The sequence below is a fragment of the Otolemur garnettii genome, unplaced genomic scaffold (assembly GCF_000181295.1).
Source record: "Otolemur garnettii isolate 467f Iridium unplaced genomic scaffold, OtoGar3 scaffold00140, whole genome shotgun sequence".
NCBI lineage: Eukaryota > Metazoa > Chordata > Mammalia > Primates > Galagidae > Otolemur > Otolemur garnettii.
This window is the reverse complement of record NW_003852535.1, coordinates 4,406,228-4,417,301: the sequence shown is the minus strand read 5'-3', so window position 1 is coordinate 4,417,301 and position 11,074 is coordinate 4,406,228. Positions and strand designations below refer to the sequence as shown.

Here is an 11,074-nt window from a genome sequence, read left to right as displayed (position 1 = left end):
CGTGGCTGGCGCCTTAGCCGGTTGAGCTATAGGCGCCGAGCCACATCCTTGGGTATTCAAAGGGTGGCTGCCCATGGCTTTCCCAGGCTGACTCCCACTCCCGAAGCCCCCTCCACCCACCGCCAGGCCCCACCTTCTGTGCTTTGTGCAGCTCCTCCTTCAGGAACTCGGAGCCCTTCTCGCGGATCTCCATGGAAGAGCTGCGCAGGCGTGACACGTCCAGCGGGGCGGTGGCAGGGCCCTCCTTAACTTGGACCTCCTCTCCTGCACAGGCCTCCACCAGGGCTCCTGGGGACTCCCTGTGCCCTTTGCAGGGGGCTATGTTCTTCCAGGGGGCCGGGACAGTGGAGCAGGGTGGCGGGAGGCCCTGGTCCGGCTGGGGTGGGCTAGAGACAAATAAGGGCATCAGCTGGCACAGGGTGGGGTCCTGACATCTGGAGAGCTGACCCCAGGCAATGCACCTGCCACTGGGCCCTTAGTCTCTCCATCTGAAAACTGGGACACTGCTAGCTATCACCAGCGTGTCACAAGGACAAATAACCAAGCACAAGGTCTCTTGGGGGCAAGGACAAGGCTCATTCCTCTGTCAACCAGTCCCTTCCACCCAGAACCTAGAGCTGTGTTTGGCACATAGTGGGTGGTTGGCACACAGTAGGTGTTCAGCACACAGCAGATGGTCAACACACAGCTCAGTTCTGTCTGTAAATGACTGCAAATGCACCGGGGCGGGATAATAGGAACGGATTCCAATGACCCTACCTCACTCCATATCAGTGAGGGAATGTGTGTAACTTTGGCTCCCAGGTGGCACTTAAGCTGCCTTCATTGACATGGTTAATGCAAATTCTGCTCCTTTGGGGTGGACCAGAGAGGAAGGACCATGGCAAGCAGGGCTGAGGCAGGAAGATGCTACAAATAGCCTGGGCAAGGCGGGCCTGCTTCCTGCCCACTCCGGGCTCTGTGGGGAACAGCTCTAGCTCTCCCAGGCCTACCTGGTGACTTCAAGCAGATACCCACTTCCCCAGGCCTGGGGACCCACCCTCCCTGACATAGAAGACCCTGGAAGCAGTGTAGGACCTTTGCTCCCACCCCTCTGCCAGCCACATTCCCCCTTGGAAGTGGACCCAGGAGAGGGAAGGGGGGAGGGTTCAGCCCGTGGTGATTTGTGCCAAGACAGCACCTCTGGACTCGCTCACTCAGCAAAAGCTGGAGGCTCCTGAGCCAGCAGCTTCTCAGCCACAGCGGCTGGACTGGGGGGTGTGGGGACCGGGCCCTGATATCAGTGAGGGAAGTGGGGGGAGGGGGCCCAGAGAGGCCTCCACAGGATGGGGGAAAACAAAGCTAAGGAGATTGCACAGGACGGAGGAAGACAAGGCCAAAGAGATCATGGGACTCAGGATAGCAGTGGGGAGTAGGGGGGGCAGGCAGAGGCAAGTCTGTGGACTGGGACCACTCCCTGTCCCCAGGACTTCAGAAAGGTCACCAAGCAGAGCCCTAGCTTGTTTCTCCCTTGGTAACACAAAGGAACAGCACCCAGAGACCCCCTCAGGGAGCCTACTCCTAACCCTTCACATGGCTCTGTCCAGTGACCTAGCCCAGTCTGTCCTCTGTCCTGGACCTGGCCCAGAATGTGGCCTCAGACTCCCCAGGATGGTCCTGCCTGAAAGAGACTGGGGCCTTGCTGATTAAGGGGGGACACACATCCCTCCCTCCATCGGCAGGTCTATGTGGACAGGGATCTCCCTTAATGCCCTTGTTGGGGCAGGGCTCTTGTTGGCAAGGGGTTCCTAAGGCTTGAGGGGCTGTGGCAGCCCCTTCTCTCCCTCAGAAGTGCTATGGCAGGTCTGCCACAGGCTGGGGTCTGCAGCTAAAGGACTCACACGGTTCCAGACTCTACACAGAGTGCTCCAGCCACATCATCTCATCTCCAACTCAGTCCAAAGCGCTTGTGATATTGTCCCCATTCTACAGATGAGGGGACGAAAGTTAGAGAGAGAAGAGACTCACCAGGGTCACGCAGTTGGTCATTGGCAGTGGGCTGGGTGCCGGGTCTTCAGCCCAGGCCCAGTGCCTCCCAGCCACAGGGGGAAGGTGGTGGTGTGGGAGTGAGTATTAGAATTAGCTCAATGGCCTTGTGCTCAGGGCTGCTTGGCCCAGAGGCTTGAAGGCTCCCCTTTGGCTGCAGCAGGGAAATGACCCAATTCTAGCCTAGACTGGCTTCTCAGACTCTGCTCAGGCCCAGAAACTACTTTTCCAGGAGGAAGGATTTGGGCTGGGGGTGCTATGGCCTAGAGAGTGGGCTAGCGTTGGGCCAGCTGGGGCTCATACCAGGCTCTGACCTGGGTTACATAAGTCCACATTACTAAAATCTTCTACATCTCCTTTCCTGCCTGTAGGGTTAAAATCCTGTAGGAGGTTCTCTAAGAATCAAAAAGAAGTCACTGGATAAAGTGTTCAATCCATAACCACATTTGTCTGAGACACCTATATGCCTGGCCAAGCTCTGGGTCCTGCAGCCCCATTTCCTCAGGTGGGACAGATATGACCATAGTTACTTGGGCTTGGCTGGGCACAGCAGATCCCATCATGGGAAGTACCCACTGTGATAGAATGAGCATGAACTACAGGTTTAAGGCAGGGGGGGACCCAGAGGCCAGCAGAGGACATAGGGCAGTATCCCAGGTCTCCAACACCCAGCCTTAATGCCTCTCCCATGCTTAGGACAACCCCTGCAATACCTATGCTCCAAACTGCCAACCCCTTCCCCCCGGCCCATGGACTTTATCCACCATTGTGGTTGGAGCTTCTGGCCACAGTGAAAGACTCTAACTCTTCTGCTTGTCCCAAGGGCATGGGCTAGAGGTATGGCTGGACAGTCCCTACCATTTTTCCAACAAGTGCTCACTTCAGCCCACTGCTGGGGGGTGAGGCCCAATTCTGTAGCCAGAGGAAATGGTGGTCCAGAAGGCCTGAGAAACAGTCTCCATGACCTCCTTCTCACCCTGCCCCTCAGTGGAAAAGCCCAAAGCCAAGTCCTAATGGCAGGAAGTGTGGGAACAGCAGGACCACCCAGTAGCCACCAACTCCCCAATGCCTGGGCCACGAGTGGCAGGAGCAGAAGGGGAAGAAGCCCCCTCCCCACCTCACACTTGTATGTTTCTGCCCTGTACACTTCCAGGCTCTGATGCTGTCTCCTGAGACTCAGAAATTTCAGAGGAATGAAGAACCCTAGGCCTCTTGGGAACAGCCCAAACCAGAACTTCAGTGTCCCAGACTAGAAGCCCAAAACCCTGAGTGTGAACACCTGAGGTGGTGGGGAATCTGTCATCAGACGAGCCAGACTAGGTCTCAAGTTCTCCTGCCTAACATCTCTCCCTTCCTCTAGCCAGAACCATGCTCTCTCCTCAAACCTCTATATGCCCCCATGCCCTGTAGAAATAGCATCCAGCAGCTGGCATAAGCTACAGATGCCCCTGGGAAGAGGCTTGCTGAGGGTGGGAGAAGCAAGGTCAAGGTCAGAGGTAGAGGGAGCAGACAACATCCCCATCCTGAAGCCAAGCCAGCCCCGACTGCGTAGAGCCCCGGGCAGTTCATGTAGGAAAGACCCCACTGGGTCACTTCCCCAGGAAACACACGACAGGGGGAAATGCACTAACCACTGTCCTCATCCCAGCAGGCCAGCAGGGCTCCTGTCCCTATCCACAAAGTCCTCAGTCACTCATTAAGTCCTCCTGGGATAGGAGGAACTAGCTAGAGGCCATTCTTAGGGCCAGAAGTGTGCAAATGCGGTCCTGAGTGGCTCTTTGAGGGTTCTAGACCCACCCGCCCACGATTAATGCCCAGGATGACCGTGTTTAGTCATCTCCCGGAGTTAAAGACCCGTGTGTTAGTGGGCACAATAGGGTCATTAAACAAGCAGGGAGGGGGAGAGTGAGGGAAGCTCTGAAGCTGGGAGTAGTCGGGAGGGTACACTGCCAGGGCCCCAGGCCCAAGCTCTAGGGGGCAGTGTCATGGCATAGTCAGACTCACAGACTGTCCAGCAAGGCCCTGAGGACACTGAAGCTGGCAGCCATGTGGCTTATATCCAGAGATTAAGGGGGTCCCTGGAGAGGTCTGTGTGTTGGCTCTAGGACCAGCCTGCAAGCCTAGCAAGGCTCAGCCTATAGGTAGGGGCCAAGGCTTTGGCCTCAAACCCACAAGCACAGGCAGCACCTGTGGCTCAGTGGGTAGGGTGCCGGCCCCATATACGGAGGGTGGCAGGTTCGAACCTGGCCCTAGAAAAACTGTAAAAAAAATAGCTGGGTATTGTGGCGGGCACCTATAGTCCCAGCTACTCAGGAGGCTGAGGCAAGAGAATTGCCTAAGCCCAGGAGTTGGAGGTTTCTGTGAGTTGTAACGCAGTGGCACTCTGAGGGCAATAAAGTGAGATTCTGTCTCAAAAAACAAACAAACAAACAAAACCCACAAGCACATTGGGTTCCCAAGGTCCTGGCCATGTCCACATCAGCCCAACACTTGTAGTATCCACAAGCATCACTGCTGGCAGGCTCATGAAGATCCTTCTAGGAGATACTCCCCAGCCCAAAACGAGGAACCCAAGGTTCAGAGAGGGATGGTGACTGGCTAGAACACACAGCAACGAAGTGGCAGGATGAGAAGAAACCCAGAGAGCAGGCACAGAGTGGCATGTGACCTCTGGCACAGAGGAAAAGAGATGAATGAAGGTTTCAGAGAAGCAAGGCAAGACAACAGACAAAGTTTGAGGAAGTTTAAGACAGTGGCAGTGGTGGTGGTGCTGCTGCTAGAGGTGACACCCAGCACTGCTATCCAAGCCAGGCAGAACCAGGGCTAGCAGGGAACCCTCAGAGGGGACAGACACCGGAGGGAGAATCATGGGAGCACCAGCTGATGATGAAGGGCAGAAAAAAGTAATTACAGTAATGAACTAATTAAGCTAATTAAAAACCAAAGGAAAGGCGAATAAGGAAAATAGCGGTACTCATGACAGAATGAGGAACTGGGAGTGGGTCTTTCAGGGACGGGAAAGAGGGGTGGCTGAGGCGTTTGGGAAGTGGCATGTCCTGTAGGCAGGATGAAGTGACAGCTGTTGGGAGGCACCAGCTGGTGGTGGTGGGGGGGAAGCAGCCACAGCCTGGCCCAGGGGCTTAGGGGACAAGGCCCAGAGAGCCAGTCAGAAGAGCGTCACTTACCAGAAGTACAAAATGCCTAAGATGGGGGTGGGGGTGAGAGTTAGGGGGCAGTGGGGTGGGGCTGTCTTGAGTCTCGCTGAGGTTAGGGCTAGAGTTGGGCCACATTCCAAGCTCTAGGCCAGGAGGGGACAAAGGGACAGATGGGAGACAGAGTGGGCCTAGAACACTTTGGGAAGGGAAGCGGGTGTAGGGGTGGGGCAGCAGGTCCTGGTAGATCTGCAGGAGAGTGAGGAGGTCAGGAGCAGCCTCAGGGTGGGACACAGGTGGGCCAGGCCAGCCCTTCCTGCCTGGAGCCCAATCTTTGAAGAGAATCTAGCCCTGTCTCTCCCCAGGGAACAGCACAAAGATTGGGAGGGTGGGGGATCTCACTCCTTAGCTGGTACACTACCAGCCTAATACCTGCCTGCGGCATCCTTGCACATTCAGTCAAGAAGAATTGACTGGGCAGCACCTGTGGCTCTGTTAGTAGGGCGTCGGCCCCACATAGCGAGGGTGGCAGGTTCAAACCCAGCCCTGGCCAAATTGCAACAAAATAATAGCTGGGCGTTGTGGCAGGTGCCTGTAGTCCCAGCTGCTCAGGAGGCTGAGGCAAGAGAATCACCTAAGCTCAGGAGCTGGAGGTTGCTGTGAGCTGTGATGCCACAGCACTCTACTGAGGGCAACAAAGTGAGACTCTGTCTCTAAAAAAAAAAAAGAATTGACCTCAGACATCCAACATGTATAGTGAGCTCCTATCGTGAGCCAGGCACCGCACTTTCTCTGATCTATCCAGTCTGTAAGACAAGGTGGCTTCTGGCAGTAGTATCACCATCACCAAGTCCCCTTCATATATTCCATTTTGTTTTGCACCTCCCTCTCCCCACCTCACTTTCCAAGGCCTAGTGGACACAAATCCTGTGCAAATTCCCTGTGACTCTGCTAATAAAAAAAAAAATCCTGTGTAAAGGCTGGGAGCGTCTAGGACAAGCAAGGCACTAATAACGGTTTGTGTTCCACACATAAATGTGGTGATTAAGGAACAGCAGGAAAGATCTCTTTACCTGTGGAGGGGATAGGGCAGGTACATCATGGAGCGCTTCCAGGTGGCAGCAACCTTTTCCCAATGAGAAGGACTACCTGCCTGTCTCTGGAGGCCTCAGGCCATATTTCAGACTTTGTAGGCAGAAGCTCACAGATTCATACCTCTTAGGGTAGCCAAGGCCCAGAGCAGTTAAATGACTTACTCCAGATCACACAGCCAAAAAGTCGGTCAATGGCACCTGCAGCCCTGGAGCACCCAATATCCTGTCTGCTGCAAAGACACAGTGCCCAATCCTTGGAGGCTAGGGTGGTCTCATGTCATTCCTGGGCAGGCCATCTGGTCTTCCCTAGAGATGGGTATGCTTAGCCCCATCAGTCAGGAAGGGAAACTGAGACCAAGGGGCTGCACCAATGTCACATGGGAACCCAAACTCTGTCTGGCCTCTGCTGACCAAGTTCCAAGTGCCCAGCACTGTATTAGATGCAGAAGTACCCACAATGCCATCCTCACCCCATCCCCTTGGAGCAGGATTGGCACCCAAAACTACAGACATGTGAAACTTGGGGATGGAGAGGGGAGCAACCCAGTTTGGAGTATGGGGCGGGGGACTTAAATTCAGACCAGAGCTGCCTCTGGCTTTAGTGCTCAGGGCCCATGCTCAGGAGTCCTAAGAAAAGAGGGTCCACCGGATCCTCTGCAAAGTTCAACCACTGCTGCCCAACCCAGGGGAGAGCAGCCTGGGACCAGGGCTAAGGCCAGGGCCAGGGCCAGCATCTGTCTCATAACAAAGCACAACCACCCAAGAGGGAGATCTCAGTTCAATTTACAGGTGAGAAAACCAAGCCCCAGAAATATCAATGGGCTAGCTGGGGTCATCGACTCCTAATCCTAGACTCCTCCTAGTCTCCAAGTACATACCTGACCAGAGCTGTCACAAGCACAAGCAGCTTGCTCAAAGTTATCCCTCCTAACTGCTGCTGGGATCTGGGTGAGCTAATACCTAGGACACCAGGCTCCCCAGTGGGTACTGGCAGCTTGGCCCCTAGTCCCTAAATCCCTGACTCCACATCCAAAGGAGAAGTTCATAAAAATGCAATACACAGGGTAACCCCACAGATGCCCAGCTCCTCACTGCCTCTCATCCTTTCCATACGCATTTCTGAAGTACCTACTGTATGCTTGGCATTCAGCTCGGCCTGGGGGATCCCAAGATACACATGGGAAGTGAGCCATACTGACAGCTATATAGGGTCAGCTTGGCAGCCAGGCTCATCTAGAAGGGTTGTGGGCATATGGCAGGGAGGCTGGACTGGGGGCCTTGCCCAGGACCCTGAATTGCTTTGACTCTTTCCTTGAAGTGAGCATCCATCCACTGGTGGCTCCCAGCATGGCCTGGCCCTGGTCTGGATGCCTCCAGGGAAGGACATTCTTTGGGTTGGGATCACTCCCACCCCACAAACCACTTATTCACCTAGAGGCCCAGAGAAGGAAGGCCAAACTCTCAAGGTCACACAGCAACTCAGTGGCTGTGTTTTGGCTCTGTCCACCGAACACAAGCGGTCACAAGCTTCCTGCAGACCAGGCTACTCCTCAAACACATTTAATATCACCCCCACCCCAGGATTGTCCCAACCTCTCCAGAAAGTACAAACCGACCACAGCCACTTTCTCCCTAAGCCCAGCCTCCTTCTCCGGGGCATAAGGCCAACAAATACATGATCCATTTCCACTTTCTCTCTTTAAGAGTCTCAAGCCACACCATACCTCACCGCTCACAGAAGCCCACCCCCCAGAGCCCCTGGTGGGAGTGAAACCTCACTCTAACCCTAGCATCTGGGCTTTAGCTTTGCTAGGTGCTAGGAGGTAAGATGCATCCAGTCTGCTCCCCAGAGGGGCTTCCCTCGCTCCTCAGCTGTGGCTGGGAAACAGTTGGGTCCTGGGACTACCCATCTGGCCCAGTTCTTTACAGGAATACCCCCACATGCACTCTGGCCACATTTCCTCCAGGACCTGGTCCTTCCAGTCTATGGGGAAGAGGACACATCTAAATCCCCGACTCAACATCACTAAAAGAGCACAACCTTTCTGCACATACAGGGCATAGGACTGGCCCGCATCAGACTGGCCAAGAACTGGAATTACCTCTGAAAACCAATGGTCTGAGCAGATTCCGGTACTGGGGCCCCAAATCCAGGACCCAGAGTCTGTGCTAACCCCCTTCCAGGATGCAGAGAGGTCCCACCCACACCCCAGAGTCCCCCACAAGGAGGTTCTGCCAACAACTTGCAAGCGACCTTGGCAGAGACCCAGCTCCCTTTCCCAGTTGTGCTTGCTTTCCAAAACTTCATCCAGCTGGAGTGGGGGTCCCCTCCTCCAGACGCGTGCCCCAGATTTAGACTGTAGTACTCCCCCGCCCCCAAACACACTCCTCTCTTGTGCTACTGATGAGCTAGGAGCTGGCGCTGTCACAGCGGGGAGGTCGGCCGCTGCCTTCACACTCCCGGCCACGGGACAGACCCGTCGTCCGCCCCCCGGCCCCCGCCCCGACTGTCCTTCCACGTCTCCAGCTAGCCTGCGCACTCAGCTGCACGCAGGGGTGGGTTCGGACCCGGCGGGGATCCCCATGCTCCCGCCTCGGGAGGCAGCGCGGCCCAAACCCGGCGCGGAGCCGTGAGCGCGTGCGGACCTACCCGCTCCACATCCCGTCGCCTCGGGGCGCCCGGGCGTCGGTTCCCCGCGCCGCCGCCGCGTCCTCCTCGCGCTGGCCCGCGCCGCGTCCTCCTCTGTCTCCGACTCCGCCCCAGGCCGGCGGGCTGCCCTGCTGCCTGTCAGTCCTGCCAGCCGTCCGTCTGTCAGTCTGTGCCGCTCGGGCTAGCCGGCCCCCAGCCCAGCGCCGACCCGGCCTTTGGCGGGTCACGTGGCCGAGGGGCGGCCCGAGGACACGTGCCCAGCCCCGCCCCTCTGCCGGCCGCGCGGGGACAGTGAGACCGCGGAGTAGGGGGGGGGAACCCGATCTTCAGCATCCTGCAGCCAGCACGGCTGTCAGACTCTCCCTCCAGTCACCCACTGCCTCACCCATCCTGGGCCACTCCTGCTCAAGAACCTACAATGGCTCCCGGGCCCTCAGCTCTCTAATTCTCACACAGATTGTCACCCAAGCCAACTGACACCCTCCCATCCTCTCACCTGACCCTCAGGCCATGTGTTCCTTCCCGAGGCTCTGGGCTTTGTGCCTACCCCTGGACAACGTCCTGCCTGCTGGGGGTGGGGGATGGGAGCAGACCCCAAACAAGTTTTCTGAGTCCTGCTTGCTGAGTCTTTGCTGAGTCCTGCAGCTTATCCCCAGGAAGTAGCCACCTTTGGATCAATTCTCTGCACTCAGTCTCCTGCTTGTGAACACACTCTGCCCAACCCTTGCCTTCACCCACTATATCTTTGCTCTGGAGAATACATCCTACCCCCAACGCATACTCACACATCTGTCTGGTCCCATGTCCTCTGTAAAACCTTTCCTTGAATCCTAGACTTCTAGTCTACCTGTCTCTCAGTCCCTCTGTCCCACCTATCGTCAGCATTGACCTGAGCCTGGGTCCAAGGAACACATAACCCTCTTCCCTCCAGGGCCCATGGCTCCTTCTGTGTGTCTGCAGGACTGGGGTATGATATTTCCTCTTCCAGATGCCACTAGAACTCAGCACTACTCTTCTGGACTCATCAGTTCTGGTGCCCCAGGCCTGAGTTTGTCAGATCTTCAGGTGGGGACACACTTCATTCCTTCACTCACTCATTCTTTCATTAAGCTATCCCATCTGAGCACAAACTTTGGGCCATGCAAAGGCTGTTGACCCAAAGGGAAAGTGCACAGAAAAGCTCTGCCCTCCTGGTGCCCAAGCATGGTGGATAGAGAATGGGGCACATACTCTCAAGGACCTTCACTTCCAGAGCCTCTGTCTGCCTACGGCACATCATGCCAAAATAGAATGAGGTGCTGCTTTTCCCAGGTGGGCACAATTCACACCAAAGTATAGGACTTGGTGAGTGAAGGCCAGGCTGGGTTTTATGCCTTGTTATCTCCTCTGTGCATTGAAAATCCTGAATAGCCCTCCATGGCATCCCTTTCAACTTTCCAGAATCATTCAGCCTAGGCCTCCCCTGTCCATGACTAAGGCCTCCAGAGGGTGGGAACCAGCTCCTTCTTAGAGCTGTGTTCCTCCACCCACCTCAGCCCAGCTCAGGGTCTAGCCCACCCAAAGCAGATGTCAACATACTATGTTCATTGACTTGAATTATTTACCAAGCAAATCTTCAGTAGTTGCTGTCTTCCTGCCTTTTGTTTGGTTCACCATTTAGGGGAAGGAAAAGATGACAAAATAGGAGCCATGGACAGGGCCTTTGCCCTCTAAGTCTTCACAAGCCCAGACAGGAGATAAGTTGTAGTAACCCAGACAAGTGGGAGATAAAGGGTGGAGTGCGTGTCAGAGCAGGGCTGTGGTCCCAGAGGAAGAATCCTCCGCCTAGGAAGGCTGGTAGACTGGGGAGGCCCTGGAGTGAGGCTTCAAGGAAAGTGTGTCATCCTGTCATCCATGTGTCAAGATACCATGGCCTCCCAGGCCTCATTGCCTCCTTCCAGAAGCACAGCCAACCTTGCTCCATAGCTGAAAAGGATGCCTAGTATCACACAGCCAGGGACAGTAGGGCTGAGTCCCCATACACTAGTTTTCCAAAAAGACTGCCCAGAAAGCAGAGGGCTTACTGGAAGCTGCAGCTGTGTGCAGTTGTGTTACTGAGTACCTACTAGGTGCCCGGCCCAGCAAGTGGGGAGAAAACAGATTCCTCTGCCCAC

The 11,074-nt window shown here is 55.6% G+C and overlaps 1 protein-coding gene across 1 annotated transcript in view; it reads right to left on the bottom strand.

Annotated features, from left to right (window-relative positions):
* RAB3IL1 (RAB3A interacting protein like 1) overlaps nucleotides 1-9,077 on the bottom strand; it is an 18,440-nt gene extending 9,363 nt beyond the window's left edge. Inside the window, exons 1-2 of the mRNA XM_003798732.3 lie at nucleotides 8,922-9,077; nucleotides 134-386 (exon numbers count right to left, since the gene is read on the bottom strand). Of these exons, the coding sequence (XP_003798780.1) occupies nucleotides 134-386; nucleotides 8,922-8,932 (264 nt within the window). The 5' untranslated portion in view covers nucleotides 8,933-9,077. The remainder of the gene's footprint in view (nucleotides 1-133; nucleotides 387-8,921) is intronic.
* Between the last annotated feature and the right edge of the window lie 1,997 nt (nucleotides 9,078-11,074).